The sequence below is a fragment of the Cryptotermes secundus genome, unplaced genomic scaffold (genome assembly GCF_002891405.2).
Source record: "Cryptotermes secundus unplaced genomic scaffold, Csec_1.0 scaffold206, whole genome shotgun sequence".
Taxonomy (NCBI): Eukaryota; Metazoa; Arthropoda; class Insecta; order Blattodea; family Kalotermitidae; genus Cryptotermes; species Cryptotermes secundus.
Window position 1 is genome coordinate 359,156 of NW_019734313.1, and position 20,718 is coordinate 379,873.

At 38.0% G+C, this 20,718-nt stretch overlaps 1 protein-coding gene across 5 annotated transcripts; it reads left to right on the plus strand.

Annotated features, from left to right (window-relative positions):
* The first annotated feature begins 28 nt into the window (after positions 1-28).
* On the plus strand, positions 29-19,505 carry LOC111868494 (nucleoside diphosphate kinase 7). 5 transcript variants are annotated; one of them, XM_023859181.2, is made up of 12 exons: positions 33-254; positions 1,425-1,571; positions 1,881-1,937; positions 4,484-4,597; positions 6,000-6,166; positions 11,261-11,422; positions 13,772-13,979; positions 14,317-14,431; positions 14,897-15,030; positions 16,855-16,962; positions 18,789-18,896; positions 19,298-19,505. In XM_023859181.2, exons 2-12 carry the CDS (start codon positions 1,569-1,571, stop codon positions 19,325-19,327), a joined length of 1,206 nt encoding a protein of 401 aa, XP_023714949.1. In that variant the 5' UTR covers positions 33-254; positions 1,425-1,568; the 3' UTR covers positions 19,328-19,505. The 5 variants fall into 5 exon arrangements, with proteins under 5 accessions (XP_023714952.1, XP_023714947.1, XP_023714949.1 ...); XM_023859182.2 differs by lacking the exon at positions 33-254 and adding an exon at positions 457-618; XM_023859179.2 differs by lacking the exon at positions 1,425-1,571 and having other exon boundaries at positions 32-254.
* The last annotated feature ends 1,213 nt before the right edge of the window (positions 19,506-20,718 follow it).

A 20,718-nucleotide genomic window follows, 5' to 3' on the forward strand; every position in this document is an offset into this window, starting at 1 on the left:
TCTCTACCACAAGAGTGCAGGTGAAGCGTAAGCAGCGTTAAGTATCATATTTCAACTTGGATCTATCACGTTGACTTCAAATTTGTTACAAAAACGTTCAAGATAAACGTATTCTTTAACTGAAACTGCAGCTCGTGATCAGAAGATACGTACACAGTGAAGATAACTAGCTACTTATATTTTTGTTTAGTTGATTATGGCGATTATGACGATTATGACTGTGCATTCATGCTGCCTGAATGTTTACTGTGAAGGTAATCGATACTTTGTAACCGTAACTCAACTTGTTTGCACAATTTTAGTAAAACTATCGATTGCGTGTTTTAACACAACTGAATGGTCCTGTAATTGTGTATGGAGGAAAAATAACATTCCTCAACGAGACCGATAAAGGCTTTTAAAAATAACTTGTCACAGTTTATAACTCCGTCATTATTGGATTACTTGGGATTATTCAGTCAGAAATTGCCTCTCAGGAATTCTGGTGGATAATCGATATATGTATGATGATTGGCGGGGTTGGTGGTATTGAGCGTATTGAGAAACGCTTACAAACCTTACAAACGTTCAAGCCTCATACGGGACACAAATCATGACCTAAAAGACACTTGGACGCAGGTATCAAACATTAATGGCAAAGCCAACCATTCCGGTTGGACACGTACAAAGCTTAAAAGGAAAAAGGAAATGAGCAAGAGTACATTTTACGGTCGTTATTTACACATAGCTAATTGGCATCAAACTTTCTTTAATAGTATAGCATATATTTCATGTACAAATTGTTATTCTTGAGGAAGCCACACAGCGTCAGAAACAATTACATAACGAGAAACTTCTTTATTTGTGAAGTAATATTACTGTACATCTAAATATGTTATGATGTCCCGATTGCTTCAAGTGGAGTTTTACTTAAATATATATCATCATTTACTGCAATATTCTTTTCACAGTGTCAAGTTGTTGTCGTCAGATGTAACCCTACTTCCCTCACTAAAATTATTTAATTGCGGTTATGACCAGTTTGTACATTGTTCTCACACCCTGCGAGGCGCGCCTACAGCGGGATACGATCCTGGAACCGTCTGTACTCGAAGAGGGGCCTTGATGAATATTTCTCTCCGTTTGGAATTAGCCTATCTACATCTGGAAAATTTCCTCTTAACTTCTTCAGCCACTCTATGCAGTGCATCAGCGAGACAAGTAATATGGATCATTTTTGAGTAGAGCATTTTAAGTCCTTTGGCAGCCTTCTTCATATATGGAGCAGCATCTGTTACTAGGAGAAGGACATTATTTCACTGTATTCCATTTGGCCATAAGAAGTTCATGGAATTGTCAAATAGGACAGCTATAGTCGAGTGATTTGCTCTTTCCAGAACTTCATAATCAAGAAGAAATATTTCTCCAGGTTGATCTTGTTTCAGGGTCCCAACTATAACATTCACGATATACCGCCCATCTACATCAGAAAGTTTGTAAATGTAAATAAGGAGAGGAACTCTCAATTCTTCTGAGTGCAGTTTTTGAATAAATGCCTATTACTTTATTTACTGCAACATTTTTTCACAATGGTGAGTTACTGTCAGCAGCTGTGGTACTCTCATAATTTTAAGATTTGTTACTGAACCTTTCAGTTAAATTCTAGTATATGGAGGTTGTCAGGAGATACTGGCCCGTGGCCATTCCACACTCTTAATGTTAGGATTATCCTTTGTCCTAGATAATGTAAACCTAAGGTTAGGTTTAGAGTTATGTTTTCAAAAATAAGCCATTGACTGGGAAGGTGTGCGGGGATTCCTCCCATAGCGCCTCCTGAGACTAGAATTTTGCTGAGCTTTCTGTACCAAAAGTTTCAGTTTCATTTATTTTTCCTCACACAGAGCAATCGCACGCAGCACCTCTTCGTAGTGGTTTGTTTATCACTCTTGTTGAATCAGGTTAGACAACTTTAATTTGTATTTATTTTGGAATGTTGTGTCTATTTTTGTGCTTTGGATGGCTGGAAAGTGTTCCACATACTTGTTTTTATTATTAAGATTTCTTAGTGTTATCTAAACAGCAAAACAGTTCTGATTTGTTATCATTTCAGGTCCATAAATGTTACATGGTTAAAATGATTAAATTACTTGAGCCTTTGTTTGTGTGTGAAAGTGCAGAATATGTTTTTGGTCCCATTTAAGTTAATGTACGTTTTTCCCTCTCTGGAAGAGCTTTCTGCTGCAGCTATCGGAGCCATTCGACAGATAAACAAAGATGGTGGCCTGGATGGAATAGTAAAGCTTCCCACACGTTGGGACTCGGTCATTGAGAAGCAGGGGGGACTATATTGAAGGACTGTAAAGAGATATTAAAAAAAATAAACATGGACGTAAACAAAAAATTGTGTGCATTATTTCTGAAATGACCTACGTAACATGACCTAAGTTTAAATAAATGAGATCAAATCATATTAAAGTTGAATGTTCTGTGTATTGTGTTTGTTCTACAATGACTTTCTTATTTTGTTATTTGTACACTTGTTGAACATTCAAGCATCAGAACCCATGGAATGCTTGTAATTTATCAATTAAACCTGGTGAAGAATGAGGACTTTGGGAGTTCCAGATTCATGTCACATGATCTGGGTATTCAGCCCCCTATTCCAATACCAGAAATTGCATTATTGATTAATGTTAAAATCAGAAGAATAATTTTGGTGCCCTGGCCATAGTAAGAATTATAAGCCACATTCTCTTCTTGATATTCGTATTTTCACGGGTGGTGTGGTATTACAGTTGATATGATTGAGAAAGTGTCAATCAAATATAAGCACTCATAACTGGCACAAGCTCACGTACTGTGTTTATATAAGATATCCAGCATTCCTGTTTCTTTGTGTCAATCTTGGTTAGGAAGGTAGCAGACTGACGGTTTTTTTAGGGTGGTGGTTTTCTCTTCATGTGGACAAATGGAACAATATTATTTTCTGAATAAGCCATGATTACTTCTTTCTTCGTTACTCTCCACTATTCATTCTCATGCATCTTTCCATTTGACACTATCCTGTGTATAATTGATTTTAGAATGCATCTCTCAACAAACTGAGTGTTGGACTATAATGTTGCTTATCCATGATATAAGGTAATGCACTTGTAATTTAACCAAAATTAATTTGGAAAGAAGCTGTGTGCTTCACGCTTTTTGTATGTGTTTTGTGCCATCTTGTTCTTCTGTGCATTGTACATCCAGTGTCATTGGTACTCTCTTTAGAAAACATAATAGACATAAATGTAAGAATGCGAACATTGTATTAACTTTTTCGTTCAAATTCTTTACCCGCATGTTTTAGTGATTACAAAATTAATACATGAGATACTTAATTCTTGATGCAGCTTCAGTGATGAGTGATGTTTTTATTGGAAACCATTACATGTTTGAACTACACGGGTCATCATCAGGTAGTATAAAAAACATACTGAAAGGTAATGTGATAGAACTATATAGGCCTATAATATTAATTCAGGATTTAGCTATTATATCATATGGACAGTGGCTGAATACATGTATAACATTCAGTAAGTAAACAAATGAGGTTGAAGTAAATGAGTAAAGCTTCATTCAGAGGAATACTGAATACATGATATAAGTCAGTGAGATTATGTATTTACTGAAATAGTAAATTTAATGCCCCTGTAGAAAATTCTTATCAGCAGTAAGTAAACAAAGTCAATGAGGTATGTAAAATTATGAAGATGGCATATGTTTGCTCCACTCTGGTGTTCACCTCTCCTATCTCATTTTCAAATACCTGTGACTTAAGTTTCAGTTTAAAGATTTTTGCTTTATACTTAATATTGTGTATGGCTGAGTTTTAATCATAGGATTTAATTTTGGTCCCCATTGAAGTTCAGAGTTCTTGTTAATCTGTTGGTTGCCTCAGCCAGCCACAACTGTTGTCTTATGATCGTGGTAGTAAATGCTGTCCTGGAGGCCAGAAAGGTTGACTAGGCAGAAACAAGAGATTAGGAATAATAGTATTCTGCAGATGGTTTCTCATAATTTCGTTTACGTAAGAGATGTATAAAGAACAAAGTTAATTTCATGGTTACTTCAACTTATAAAATCTTAGAACATGAACTTTGAGAAATCCTACATACTTATTCACTTCTTCAGAACAGTACAGAATGATAGGATTTCATTTGCAAATGGAGTGGGCAGCTTGTATGAAAGATATAGGAATGGAAGTTATAAATTAACATTCGCATAAATGTTTGTTTTGTCACTGTTTCCCTGCCCCCTCCCCTTTTCCTCTAAATTAAATTTAAAAAATCATATTTTTCATTATTCATAGTCATCCTGTGCATAACTATGGACTTTACAAAGTCTCAACTAAGTCTCCTATGGTTCCCCTGCTGCATGTACTGGCTTTCAATGTGGGTTTTAGGTTTTATTTCACGTGAATTACTTGTATAGTTGTCATAAAGCACTGCATTTATTTTTCCAGAGTGACATTGATAACTCTCGGTACAGCTTCAATGTTGAATGGCATGATACAGAAGCTTCTATCATACGAACATTTATTTTATTCTATTATAAAGTGGATGGAACAATTGAACTTGTAAGTAAACTTTCTGTTCTGTAAGGTGCACGTAAAGTGTACAGTAAACGAGACGGAAATATGTCTTCAAACACAAACTTCCTGTGGGAAGGAAATATCTTTTCGTAATATGTCAAGTAACTGATGATTTCAAATTGACCCATACATATGACATGTATTCAGTAGGTCATGGGTTCAATTTCAGGCAGTGAGTAGCTGTTCTGACTTGAGAGTTTTTTTTTGGTATGTGTTTTGCCTGTCTGTCCAAGTTAATTTCATACCCACATCCTCCCACCTCTTTTCCCAATCTTTTCATATCCATCTCAATGCAGCAGTGATGAACCACTGCATACTATTAACAGGATTAAATATACTTAACCCTTTGTAGTCACAGTAGCATAGTTGGTTTAGGCATTATGCTACAAGCTGGAAAGTTTCAGATTTGATTCCCAGTGAGGTCACTGGATTTTTTATTGACCTAATCCTTCCAGCCACACTATGATCCCTGGGGTCGACTCAGACTATAACAGAAACGAGTACCGGGAATCTTCCTGGGGGTAAAGGGTGGCCAACGCATAAAGCTACAACCCCACTGCCATCTGTGAGCCAGTTACCTAGAATATGTGAGAGCCTTGATGTCTCACAACCCTGTGGGCCTCCTTGGTTTCTTACAGGGATAGCTCCACCTTTTTAACCCTTTGTAGTGCCTCACAGTGCAGTTGAATAATGTTAAGTGACCCATATTACAGTTAACATATTAAAATATGGAGTACAGTGGGCATTTTGAATCGACTGATCTGATAGTATCAGACAAGTGAATTTAAATTGCATAGTAGAGGATTAAAATAAGAGCCATATAGGGAATGAAATCCACCTCAACCCATCACCTGCTGCAACTGGATTAATTAAAACCATTTTCTTTTACATATGTTTTCATTCTGTGTCAATAAACTTCTTCTTTTTGAGGCTATATCCAGCCAGCTGTTTGCTTATTGATAGTGGGGAATCCTTTCTGTGGAATACAACTCATTGTGAAGCTGACCACTTTTTATTGCTAGTGGGGTGGGACTAAGTCCCTTGTACTGCGGCCACTTCTGGCCTATTGTACCAGCCCCAGATGATAGGTGAGGGTGATTGTGGAGCAATTGGTGGAATGAAGATTGGCAGGGGAAACCGAAATACTCTGAGAAAACCTGCCTCAGCGCCACTTTGTCCATCACAAATCTCACTTGACCACACCCGGGCTGCCACGATGGGAACCCAGTGACTAACCGCTTGAGCTATGGCGCGACCTAAACTCCATAATGAATCAAGCTTGGGCTTATGTATGCCAAATTGTTATCAACATAAAAAAATTCTTGGATGAAACAAACTATGGTGTCAGTAGCATGTATATAAATTACATCAGTAATAATGGTTACAGTATGACACGAAATACCGACGGATGTTCCTCAGACGTACAAAATGTGACAGTGTTACTCTTGGTGACCTGCACATTGATGCATCAGTGAACATCTTATCGAGGCAGATGAAAATTACTGGCTTTGCTGATGAGTATACACATGTGCACTTGGGGATTGTTATGCAGAGGTAAGACAATGTTTGATATATGTCCCTCATATGACATAGGTGACTGTGAAGTTGACCAGTGAAGTTATCAGAGCCTCTTCCAAGATCATATTAAAACTGTCGGGATGGAAGGCCTCTCTTCACGATTGAAAACTATGCAGCCACAGACTGAAACCCTAAAAAATTATATAAATATTCTATTAAAATTTGTGAACAACCTCTGACACATAAATAACCTAGCTTCCTTACACCGTGTTTTCACAGCACTGAATTCATCTATAGTATATTCAAAATGTTGGGATTTGGGGAATTGAGTGCTTCTCTTGAACCCTCTCCTATGTTAATGCCAACCTCACCATGTTTTTCAAACAAGGATCATGCACAGGAGACATCTGATGCAGAGAAAGTTCCATCCAAGGCACATGGCATAACTGTTATATCAGGTGTAGAGAAGGTCCCACTGCTAAAATTAAGTTTAAAGCTTTGATTTGTTCTGGTTCATGTGTTGACAGTCACAAATAACAGTTTGGTTGAATAATAAAACATCTATATATAACACAGTCCATCAATAATGCAACAAATTGTACATTTTTCTTCCACTTACACTTTTAACACAACATGTTTTGGCCCTAGATGGCCGTCTTCAGGTATCTTAATATATTAAAACTGCTACTATATTTATCTATTTGTGGCTGTGGCCTTAATATGTTCTGTACTATGTTCCGCGTATGGAAGGTCACTTTTATTTATTTTATGAAAAAGTTGAACAGCTCCATCCAGTGTGACTGGCTAAATTTTTTTCTTTTTCTTATTTCAATTATTCATGCCCTTACATGTTTCAGTCTTCAGAGAGACACCTTTACATCCATACAGTTAGAAGCCACTATTACAGTACATGTTCTGAAACAGGCATGTCCAACTTCAGACAGGTTGTGATCAACTTTTTAGTGTCAAAACTGCCAGTGATCTACCACCCCCTCCTATCGCCGTACCTCGCTTTAAGCAAAAATATTGGTAAAAATAACACAACATATGATGTTTGTTGTAATAGCAACATACTGTCACATGTTTGGAATTCCGAAGGGTTACTTCAATGGAAACGCTAGAACAAGACCGTTGCATAGGAAGCAACAATAGCGATACTGTAATTCTAACAGTGAGCATTGCATAGATTTGAGTTTCCACGGTTATAACAAAGGCTCATTGTATAGCAACCGCCAAGGTATAAATAGCCCAGCTTCGACAAGAAGAACTCAGTCTGGAATTAGTCACTGAAGAAGTTAGTCTGGAAATAACCACTGAAGAAGACAGTCTTGGAATAGATGCCGAAGGATACAGAAGTCAGTCTGGTATTAACTGCCGAAGAAATCAGTCTTCAGGAAGCCTCCACTGAAGATAGCTGGAGCTACAGAAGTATTGGGCGAGATATTGTGTAAGCAGTGATTGTAATAGTGCCAGTGCTAATGGTTGTAAAGTGTTTAAGTGTGAGTGTCCAATAAAGATTCGCTGAGTCCGAGACCCACGTATAGTTATTTGTCGCGTGACACACAAAACACGTGACAATGCATTTAAAGTACAGACTTACCTTGTTCGTTAGTGAGACATCTGGGCCTGCATTTCATCCACCAGCTGTTTGAAGTCAGGTGCGTACTGGGTGAGGGCCAGTTTCAGGCAGTCCTGGAGATGTTCATCTGTCATCTTGGAACATTGTTTACTCTTTGTCAATTTTAGGTAGGAAAACGCAGATTCATGCAAATAAATTGAACCGAAACAGGAGTGTACGATTTCACTGCATCTTCCTAAGTTGGGAAATTTCTGTCTAGGCACTAACTTCCAAAACGAGTCTTGAGAAAAATATAATTTTTAAGGGTTAATATCTCATTTTCAAGAGATGCCTTCCTCAATGTGCTATTTTCACAGATAGTAGCTGCAGTTTCTCTGATGTTTAAATCTGATTTGAACAGGAATGACAAGTACTCTACAACTGTTCTAATTTTTTGGAAGTCACAGAATCTGTTTCCAAAATCTTGGATAACAGAACAGATTTTGGTCACGTACTTCTGTCTGAAAAAAAAAAAATTAGGATATTTTTCCAGATGGTATTGCATATTAGGAAAGTGATCAAAAATATTGTTTGTAAGGTCAGTCATCATTAGCTCGAATTTGCTTTTGTAGGATGAAACTGTACCCATCACTTCCCCACAGTTCACTTAACACAGGTGTAAAGAAATTTTCACGTAAGGTACATAAGAACAAAAAAATAATAATGACTAATATGTATTTTCCCTTCAAAATCTGAATATAATCATATTATATTACAAGTGAATTTACATGCTTTTCATGAATAATTTCCTTATAGGCCTATGAGATCAACCAAAAATTGTCCCATGATCGACACGTCGGACGTGTCTGTTCTAAAGGTTAAAATATATACATACAATATTAATAATACACACTTGGGTGTAAAATCTAAAGTCTTTACAACTACAGTGGCAGTTCCAATACATTAAAATATTTATAGTTAGTTTGATAAGATTCTATTGGAGTTCATAAACCAAGCTGGTTCGTGTCATCCCTTTTATTATTTCTTTTGACGGGCCGAATGTGTATCACCTTGTCATTCTCGAGAAGAGGGTTCTGCAAATATATTATGGGTATATTGTATTATTTCAGCAATCCTATTATGTTTTGTAAAAACTTTTGTTAGTTCGTCCTACCTTTAATGTTGTCTTGTATGTGTTTGTGGCCCACTGTATTTTTACTGTTCTAGTGTGTGTTGAGCTGCGTACTTATACTCCTTGTGTCTCTGATGCGTGTGATTTTGGCGCATATTAATGCAGTGTAGCAGTTTTAATATATTAAGACACATGAAGATGGCCATCTAGTGCCGAAAAGTGTTGTGTTAAAAGTGTAAGTGGAAGAAAAAGGAACAATCTGTTGCATTATTGACAGACTGGCTTGCAACGGGATGCTTAAATACAGAATTACAAAAAGTTGTTGAACAATATTTAAAGATATTAATTAAACATTAACAAAGTTAGGGTGTCAGTACAGAAACATATCTCTTACCGTACATTTGGTGGTAAGTGTTGAAGGGAGACTAATGGATGCAATATAAACTGCAATACTGGAATACTTAGTTTTTGTGCATACTTTGCATGACATGCATATAATGAATGCATAATGGGTGAACATGTTTTATATTCATCTGGCTGCTTTTTTAATAAAAAAATTATCAAACAGATAATGTGACAAATTTGGCGTGGCTCTCTGTACCCAACATTGTCAGTAGAATTTCAGTTTGGCAGATATTTGTCAATTATATCCTCTACATGAAACTACAGCTGAACTTACCATATTTATCATAAGTGGCTTATCATTTGAAAAGTTTTCTCCGAGTACTTCGGTTTCCCCTGCCAATCTTCATTCCACCAATTGCTCCACAATCACCCTCACCTATCATCTGGCACTGGTACAATAGGCCAGAAGTGGCCGCAGTACAAGGGATTTAGTCCCACCCCACTAGCAATAAAAAAAAGTACCTCGCACAGTAAAATGTAGATCTCGTAAAGAGCCTTATCCTTTCTTTTAAATATTTTCAGTGCGCTGAAAAATAATTTATCACCCTGTATTGTATAATATCTCTACGGTTGGTTAGATTTCAAACAGTAGATTTTATCAGAACTAAAAGAACACAGAGACAAAATTGCAAATGTATAAGGAAAATGTGTGTATTCCAATGATGGCATACACCTTTCTAGTCATATAAGTATTTTCATTTTCATGTGGTATTTTCAGTGGAATTTATTTCTTTCATACTTATTCAGACAGTTTTTATGATTGCAGTTGTTGGACATGTTAACGCTTTCATCGTTAAACCAAGAATATGTCATGGCTCCATAGCATTCCCATTCTAGGGGCCATATTGTATGCATATGAGTGCATAACTGGGGTATTTCTCTTTATATTGCTGCCTTTATGTTTATCTTTTTCTTTCTTAGAAATTTTTCATGGTAACAGAATGCATATCAACAAGTGGCAGTTTATTTGCAGCATGACACAGTGCAAACAGCTGTTTTGTCCGACACTAACATGAAAGGGTTATAGAGCATAACAGTAGTGAATATAAATACACTTCAGATTATGAAGCCAAGGTCTCGAGATTTCATGTATGCAGTTATCTCACTTTCTTTAAATATCAGTCTCCTGGTGTTATGCTGTTATGGTCTAATGACAGATTTGAAGCTCCTGGTCTCTAAGGTGCCCCATTGAACTGTGGCAACCAAGAAAGTTGATAAACAAACATGGCTTTCCCAATCTGTGGCAAGTCTCACTCTTAAATGCTGCACCAGCAGTTGCGACAGTTGTGGTAAACCCATACTGTTTATTGAATGTATGAAGAAATGCTGACTCGTGGCAGTCTTCCATTATATAATCCTTAAGTCGGTGACTGTGGGCAGTCTCATATCAAAACATTAAACCAGTTGGTAGGGTAGACTGTGTCTGATAGGCTACCAATGCTGTAACTACCATGCTGCAGACAGAAAACTTCATAAAGGGGACCATGGGACACAGACTGTATCACTTCTTTGTTGTTGCACTCTTCTGCAGCCAAAGTAAGTGAATCCATGTTGTATTGCTGATGATCAGAGAGATGCTTGTAGGGTACTGGCCTGAGGCTAGATAAATATGGAATTATGTAACTTAGCTCAACCCCAAATGAGTATCTAGGCAGTGTAAATAAATGTTGGAAATAGCAGGACCCCCCCCATGTTACAAGGTTATACCCTAGATTCCCGACCACCGAAGAATTAGAAATGCTACCAATATGAGGAGATAAGATTTGACCATGATCCTGAACCCCTTCCTTGAAGGATCCCCAGTCCATACTGCTGCTTTAAATGGGTAGAGGTTTCCAGGGTGGTTGATGCAACCTAGACTGCCACCCCAAGCCATACAGCAAGTGATAGCCATTGAGATAGGAAAACAGACCACATCTTAACAATAGTGTCAGCCGTTGAGATATACACCACTGCATAACACTTGTGATTCAAGTTTTGTATGCATGTGATCTTTCAGTTATGTTAAAGATAGTTTCTCTTTTGGTTATAACAGGACATTTGCAATGCTAAAACCTGATGCTGTGGAAAAAATGGGCCAAATATTAAAGCTGATCATAGAAAATGGATTTAAAGTTACAAAGTTGAAAATGGTACAAATGACAAAGGAACATGCTCTGGAATTCTATGCAGAGCACAAGGGTAAACCATTCCTTCCGTGAGTATAGAACCTGATTTTGTGCATCTGAGATCCATAATCAGGAATCTGGACACAATGAAATGAGACTTAGTTTGTAAGTCTTGAAATTTTTGTGGGTGGCAGACTTGCATTTGTGAGGTTGGATATATTTTGGTTGAAATGTTGAAGAACTACCCACCTTGCGGTAATAGAAACCAAAGTTTCTTTGTCAGACAAAACTAAAATTTATCATTAGGCATGATAATGAAGTAATACAGCCCAGTTTACATCTTCACAACCTATTTCAATAATGTAGACCTCACAGAGCCGCTCATGGTAGCTGAGCGGTCTAAGGCATGCACTGTCTTCGCTCGCTCGGAAGCCGGGATCGTGGGTTTGAATCCCACTCAGGCCATGGATGTTTGTGTGCGTTTTTCTGTGTTTGTCTACAGGTAGAGGCCTTGCAATGAGCTGATCACTCGCCCAAGTAGTCCTACCGAATGTGTAAGATCTAATAAACTGAAATGAAACTGAGAGTTTCATGGAGGTAGGCCTAGGCCCAAATTGGGGCTGTAGTGCCACAGAAAAAAAAAGACCTCACAGAAGCTTCATATAAGAACACCAGATGCTGTACTGCAGACTTATCCTGCACAAAGAGATTCTAGCACAGGACTGAGTTACACATGAATACCACAAGAGAGCATCCATATCCTCTTATCATCATTACTGATTTGTCTAGGTGCAATGTGATGCAATGATGACACATAAGAGAGAAGACATGTTCTGGCTCACTCCATAAATAATCTTGTTGTATGACTGATATGGATCGATTATAGTGAAGAAATTGAAAAGAGGCAGTTATGACCTATCTGAAGGTACTGCTCCGGCATTTGCTTGGAGAATCTGATGAACACAAACCTCGGTCAGGATAGTCTGCAGTCCTATCCAAGGGCCAAGGTTTTGAATATGGCAGTTATACCGGCATACCCAGTGAAATGAATGCATTTTCATGCTTTCTCATCTTGATTACTTTAATACTATAAAAGAGGCCAACTGTCACTTTCTACATCTTTTCCAGTTTGTAAGTCATGATTTTGTTTTTGTGCACACTGCGTATGAGTACTAACATGAATGCTATTGTATGTGGTTTTCAGAATAATGGATTTTCTTTTTGTGTTCTAGTATTGCAGCTAGTCCGAGACTAACAAACTAATTAACTAATGGATGCATGCAATAATTTTGGCTCTTTTGCTAATTAAAGGCAGTCCCTTTATTTTATTGTAATTAGTCTGCGGATAATTGAACAGTAATGTAATTATGACTGAGTCACGTTTGTCACCTTTTTTTTTTTACGCCCTGTCTCTTGTCCAGCACATAAATGAAGAGTAGTGTCAAACAATTGAACTAAGTGCTAACACTGTAGGTTGCGGTGCAAGGGCCAAGAAGGCCTACCCCTTATACATTCAAGTGCCGACTATACTTGTATTTCTTGCACCAGGCCATCTTATGAGAAAGTGACTGGCCATATCAGGAAAGACGACAACATTCTGGTTATAAAATTATTGATCTTTCAGTAGACTTCATTCATGAAAAAGGCAAAGAATTAAATACTTGTAAAACACAAGTTGTATGTAGTTTACCATACAACTTGTACAGGCAAAATATGAGCCAATTTGTAAGCGAGTTTCTGCTGTAAGTTTCTTGTGTAATCTTCCTAGTAAAATAAAACTTAAAAAATGGTGTACAAATTTACAGTTGCATACTGAACTGATAACTTGCACAAAACATAAAACGATCTCCATGATTTGCTCTTTCTCATATTAATTGTTGAAACACACAGTTGCTGTTCTGTAACTATTATTGTTCTTATAATTATTATTAAACAGTTATATTCTAAATTTGTATGCTATGTAAAGAAGGTAATTGTTGTAGTTCTCCTTAATTCACGTTGAGTCTCAAATGTGCACAGGTCTGCTTTATAACCACTGAATTTGATAGAGTGGCATTAAATAAACAAATAAATTGCCAACATATAGATGGTGGACCAAGTTTTAACATTTACCTTGCTTCAAATGAGACATAATCAGGTGCATCAGCTACTTCAACCCTAAACTTCATTGCTCTTCGATGAAATAAGCAAAAAGGAATTATTCTCCCATCTTTTGACACTTATGGAAACTGGAAACTGATGAGGGAATTTTGTTAGAAGCATTGAAGTCTTCAAAAGATATTGTATCTGCTTTACACTAGCTCTTGAATCAAACTATTGATGACTGAGAGACAGGCTTTCTTAACATTTCTTTTCACTGAGAACTGTAAGTTTTGTTTTTCTTTCTGCTAAGTGTCTCCTCCTGAATTTGAAGCTTTGTAAGTGATACTTTGTTTCAGCTTCTTGGTAGAATACATGACATCAGGACCAGTTATTGCAATGGAGCTCCTTGCAGAGAATGGAGTGGCAAAATGGCGTGAACTACTGGGGCCCACTGATTCTGAACAAGCACGTAAAGATGCACCAGGCAGTATACGAGCTCGCTTTGGTAAAGACAAATCACTCAACGCTGCTCATGGTTCCGATTCATGTATATCTGCTGAAAGGGTATGTACACCATTCATGTGGGTTCAAAACTTGGTTTCCTAGAACACATATTACCAGAGTGCTGAAGGGAACTGCACTGAGAAATGAAGTAACATGACATAAAATTTCAAAATGAGTTGCTTCCACAATTTTGTACTCTTTGTCTATCCTGTTAGGATGATAAATCAAAGAGGATGAACAGAAAGAACCTAATAGCACATATGGGTGGAAACAATAAATGTTTGAAAATTTTGGTTGGTAAATCACATAATTCTCTTTATATAATTAAAGTTAGTAATTGGTGAATGCGCTTTACCTCAGTGCTGTAATGATACTGAATTATGTATTTTCTTGCTAGGAACTGAACATTTTCTTTCCAATGAGTCGGATTGCCCAATATGAGTCCCCGCGGTCCACAGCCACGTTCAAGAATACCACCTGCTGCATCATCAAACCACATGCTGTTCAGGAAGGTTGGTCACTGCTAATTCAGGATAATTGATTAAACCTTGTGTTTCTGCGTTTGGATGATGTCAGTGTTTTGAGAAATTAATGGTCTCTATCTTCAGGAGGAGGCAGCTGTCAGCAAACGGACCTCATATTTGTATGGTCCAGCGCTGCATGTGGTTGAAAGCATTTTGGTGGGGATGTTAGAGCTACTCATCTCTGGTTTCATGGTTCAGTAGATACAGCTAGACTGAAACTGAATTACCAGTGCTACTGATAAACGTCTGTAACATTATATGTATTTTTTAAAGCATTGTCTCCACTGTAGGACTGGATTTAATCATTAATAACACTTGTGATTTAGCAAAGTTTTTACAAATTATGACTACACATTTCTGACCCTGCCATCATCCAAAAGCAGTAAAATAAGATAATAATTGCTAGGAATTTTGTATTTGTTTTGTTTCTAAAATGAAGCTTTGTGTGTTCAGGTCTGTTAGGAGATATAGTATCAGAAATACAGGAAAATGGCTTCAAGATAACAGCAATGCAGATGTTCTACATGGAGCATCCGAATGCTCAAGAATTCTATGAAGTTTACAAGGGAGTCTTGGCAGAGTACTCAGTGAGTGGTAATGGTTAATGGTGCCTGACTTGCATTGCAACTGATGCATGAAGAACGCTGAATTGAGGTTTTTCATAATTTTTCTCTGTGGTACCTGATGAAGAACTGTGTAGAACATTGAGAGGAGACATGAGTGCTTCCTTTACATAATAACCCTCTCATCTGACACAGAATTTTGAAGTAACCTTTGAATCTAGGGACATTAAATTTTCAGAGCTATAGATGTAATGACATAAATGAACAAGTGAAATATATGTTTGTGTATGTGCGTGCATGCCTAAGGTATTAGAATTTGTTATATACCACTATACTGCACCTCAGTGTTACCAAGTGATTTGGCTGAAGTGGTATTCCTTTATCCTGACCAGGGTTTTTTCTTTTTTTGGTTTTCCTCAGTCCACATGAACACTGGGATAGTACTTCCAATCAGCCCACTTGCTGTCACCTCTATTCCAGTTCATTGTTTTGCATCATTCTACTATTTGAGACTAGCTACTGACAGCAGTGTTAAAAGAAACCGTTAAAAAATACACCCAGGTCTCAGATGATATTTTTTTTTGTCATCTACAGTTTAATAACGGTTTTAATTTATACTAATAGAAATTGAGTTCTTATTTGTATTAATGATCAGTGGCTGGAGTTCAGATTTTCATCATGGAACTAAAAACGTCCCAGTGACTATGTTATGCAGTAATAATTCAATCTGGGCATAGACTGCTCAGAAAACACTGTTCCTCACTGTTGTACTTCACTTATTGTTGCCTAGTAGCAAGCATTGTTTCATTGTCTGTTTTGTCGTCATTACGTAGTAATGGGTATACACCCTACAGTATACTCAATATGTCTGCCGGTAGCTTTGGTACCCGTCTTCCTCATTTCACAACACCATATTTCATGAAATGAAGGTGTCTCAATCATTGATGTGAGTGGTCACACAGATATTACAACAATTGGAAGGCCTCACATGGGACCCCGTTTGTTCTGATTAATAATATCATTGATGTATCCTTACATATAAAGCCAAGGGGTTTGGGGTCTGCTGATTGTGATGGCCAATTCTGCAGACCCCCACAACCTGCATTTTCTGCTGTTTTGGTCTGATGGGGATGGGGGCTATCTTCATTGCTGGTGCAGGTGGATGAACATTCAAAATCTTCAACAGTTTCATCACTTGCCCCAGTTTCATAGCGATATGAATTCATATCATTGACTAATTCAAATATTATACTGTTGTCAAAAATATTCATACTGTTCAGTTCTTGAACAGTGAACTTTTCCTGTACTCACACCTGATTTCATTCATCTGTAATCTGTCAAGATGACAGGTCCACAGTCTCTTCCAAAACAGTTCCTCCACTTGATGCCATCTAGAGCTTTCTCCTTCAAATGAAAATATCCTCTTCTGTCCCCAAGGTCATCCAGCATCTTCTTATGTCTTCTTCCTCGTCTTCTGGTCACTTCTATCTGCCCCTCTGTCTTTCCTTCAGTAACTTCTTTTAGAAGACAGTTACCACGTAAGATATGACCAATCCAATTAGCACACCTGATTTATCCATCTCATATGGACTGTGTTAAGTAAGAAACTAATCATTTATTTGCCCAGCAACTGCATCTTGAGCCCCAGTGAAAGCAGTTACAGTGGCATAACTCTGATGATAAGAAACTGAACCAGAACCTTTGAGCTATTGAATACTGGAAGTGTGTCAAATTGCAGTTAGTTTTTGTTAATGTAAGATTTTAAAGTCAAAAATAAGGCCAAATAAAGTGTAGTAGAGCAGCTGGCTTCAAAGTTTACACTTATCGAATGCAATACAATTATTGCAGGGAATGGTGAACCAGTTGGTTTCGGGAGCGAGCGTGGCAATGGAAATTGCAGGGTCTGATGCAGACACTCCAAGCAAATTCCGTGCCTTTGTGGGACCTGCAGACCCTGTAAGTGTGAGTTCACTCCATAGGGAATACAAACTAAGACATCAGCAGAGAGGTAGAAGTAATGTTACCTCATATCCAATGATTGCACCATGAAGGATGTTAGAGGGCATGGAGGTGAAGTTCCGTGGCTTTTAGGCATTAGTATGTGATGAAATTTCACAGTTGTGCTAACTTTACTATGAGGGCTATTTGGAAAGTAACCCCCCCATTTATTTTGGGCAACTAATGTAGGAGTACATATGAGGTAGCATCATATGGCTTATTGCCTTGTAAACCATCATATAACTGGTCACCTAGTGTTTGTTCTTGTCTCTGCAGAGTGAGTTATGATGTGTCCCGTGACTGAAAATCCCACCAGCTGTGAATTTCGCGCTGTTATCTGCTTTATACTAGAAACATGAGTGCTGGAAATCCATTGGGAATTATGCACCGTTTACAGCCAAAATGTAATGAGTGAAAGAACTGTAAGACAATGGTGCAGAATGTTCAGAGATGGGCGAACAAATGTTCACAGTCAGTAGCATAGTGATTGATGATCTTGTTCAAAGTGTTGGCCAAAAAATTTGTGAAAGACACAATAACTGAACTTTTGAGTGAATTTCTATAAATTTCACGCATTGTTCTCTATGAGATTATCGTAGTTATGCTGTGCTATCACAACTTTGCACAAAATGCAGAGAATGACTTCAGCTTCGACTCTTTTTTACAGTGGCACCACAAAGGTGGTGATGAATTTCTCAGTCACATCATAACAGGTGATGAAACTTGGGTTTCATTTGTGAATGTTGAAATCAAAAAGCAGTCGAAGCAGTGGGTGCGCACACATTCACCAAAGAAGCCAAAAAAGTTTAAACAAACATCTGTTAGAAAGCTGATGGCAACTGTTTTCTGGGACAGGAAAGGAGTGCTGATGGTGGAATTCATGCAGCAAGGGACCATAATGTCACAAGTGTATTGCAGAATGCTAAAAGACTGTAGGGCCATTCGAAACAAAAGGCTTGGAATGCTGACATCCATAATAGTGCTCCACCATGACAATGCGCGTCCGCATACAGCTGCAGTGTATCAACTGGGAGTTTTTGGCCAACCTCCTTCCAGTCTTGGTCTCACTCAGAGCGACTACCACCTGTTTACCTGCGTGAAGAACCGGTTGTGCTCACAGTTGATGGAAGGTGACAAAACGTAAGTGGCTGAGCCCTGGCACAGGCATACAGAGACTTATTCCCCAATACTGCAAGTGCCTCAGCTCTGGTGGTGACTATGTTGAGAAGTAACTTACACATGTACATGTTTTTTATATGTAATACATTTTTTCTGATTACTTGTTTTGTCAACAGCTCACTAGAGGTTATTTTCCATATAGCCCTCGTATATAGCATTATAAATTAGATTTGGAGTGCTGACCAGAGAGTATCACGGCTGAACTTGGAAAAGGAGACAGTGATTGACAAAGAACTAGTATCCTCAGGGCTTGAGGTGGGGCGGGATGGCATCCCGGTTCTTTTCTAAATGGCTTAAAAGCATCCCGTTACTTCTTTGGCAGTAAATGCAATGTACACTATGTCTCTGAATTAAAAGGGGAAAACCATCCCGGTTCTATTTTCATTCCACCTCAAGCACTGAGTATACTAGTTCAGATATAGTGTTAATGGGACTAGAACAGGCCTGCAGGCTTACTTGTTTTAGTTGATGATAATGAAGAGACTATTTTGCTAGGTGGTTTGATACGCAGTGTCAGGTGAGCAGTGAAACTGTTAAATAAGTATTGTGATTCAAACACATGAACAGAGAATTGGCTTATGTCACATCATTTTTTTTCCTTGCAGGAGTTGGCGAGGAAATTGCGTCCCACTACACTCAGAGCTAAATTTGGCAAAACCAGAGTACAAAATGCAGTTCACTGCACTGATCTTCCAGAGGATGGACTTTTAGAGGTAATTTTAAAATATATTTTGGTAAGGTTATCCATCAGCACAACAAAAATGTTTTTTTCAATCAACTAAGAGAAATGTCAGATAGTTTGTCTCAGGTTTTAAGATTAAAACTGGGGACCTCCAAAGTACCAAGCAGGATTGCTAACTATTGCACAGCATGGTAAATGTAAAGTTGTCCCTGTGCTTAACTAATTAAGCAATACACCATGAAGGTGTATGGAGAAGTGGAAGTATAGATCCTCATTTTCTTGACTTTGGCACTAGTTGGAGGTGCAGTGTACTGAAATGATTATGTAGGGATATTTCTATATTCAGGATAGGTATGATTGATTGTTTTCTGCATTTATATCATCTCTGTGTTTTTATGAACACTGATGAATGTTGTGTTTTTTTTCTTTAAGGTCGAATACTTTTTCAAAATCCTGGAATAAGTTTGCTGCTTGCAATTCTTGTGAAGATCCAAAAATGTTTTGTAATACACAAGAAGCAGAATTATTGGGCGTGAAACATCATCAGGCACATGCAGATATTGTTATTTTTTATATTGTTCACACTGTGCCATTACACACTGTTTAATCATAAAAATATATTTTGCACAACACTTCTACATGTCTGTGTCTGCATTACATAGTCTTGCCTTTTCCTATGAAATTTCCATCCATTTGCCTTTCCTTTAAAATACAGTATCCTGCTGTGTATACCTGAGAGGTTATGATGTATGAATTATTGTACGATGGGGTAGCCAAAAGAAACCAAACTAATTTTTTTGTGGGCAGAGCTTTTGTAGTACCGCGTTTTGCCGCTATGAGCGCATAGAGCTAACATTCCTGAGTCGATAAGCCAACTACCATTGCTTCAGAAGGTAAGGACTAGTTTCGGCAGAGTTTAAAGTGACAACTGTTTTGTGTGATCGTCGTTTTTGCAATGGTTGATTTTCGTGAACAGTGTGAAATTCTGCTTTTTGCTCGGGGAAAAGTGGAACAGAAACTCTTGAAATGTTAAAAACGGCGTACAAGGACGATGCTATGGGGAAAACTCAAGTGTTTGAGTGGTTTTCCTGTTTCAAAAATTGTGAAATGTCAGTTGATGACAAACCTCCTTCTGGTCGTCCTTCCACGGCCCAAACAAATGAAAATGTTGAAAAAATTCGTGAAATCATCAAGGAAGATCGACGACGGACCATTGAAGAAATTGTGGAGCTGTCAGGAGTGACTTGGAGCTCAGCGGCCAGATTTGTGGCAGTCTGGTGACTGGTTTTTCCATCATGACAATGCCCCTGCTCACACAGCCCTGTCTGTACGACAATTGTTGACCAAAAATGGTATGACCCCTGTTCCTCACCCTCCATACTCACCCGACCTTGCCCCGTGCGACTTTTTTTTGTTTCCTCGAATGAAAAGAGACATGAAAGAAAAAAACGACGGAGGCGCTGTCAAGCATCTCAAAAGATGAATTTAGACAATGTTTTGAAAAATGGAATAAAAGACTAGACAAGTGTATTAGTGTAAGTGGAGAGTACTTTGAAGGGGATTGAAGGTTTGTGCTTAAAATTTGAATAAATAAGTTTAAAAAAATAAGTTCGGTTTCTTTTGGGTACCCCTTGTACTTGAGCATCAAGTGGAGTGAATTAATAGATGTGGAGGTTCCATCAACGTAGCATGCAGTAATTAATTAATTATACACATCTAGTTATTTGGCATGTAGTTGAGCTTAGTTGGCTATCATCAGGCTGATTCTACATTCATTGTCCACGCCATAGCTCAAGCGGTTAGTTACTGGCTTCCCACTGCGGTGGCCCAGGTCTGGTCAAGTGGGATTTGTG

Bases quoted from the DNA above. Each gene is read 5' to 3' on its own strand.
- LOC111868494 (XM_023859179.2), top strand. The intron at 11,423-13,771 runs GTGAGTATAGAA...ACTTTGTTTCAG, and splicing joins AAGGGTAAACCATTCCTTCC to CTTCTTGGTAGAATACATGA. The intron at 15,031-16,854 runs GTGAGTGGTAAT...CAATTATTGCAG, and splicing joins GAGTCTTGGCAGAGTACTCA to GGAATGGTGAACCAGTTGGT.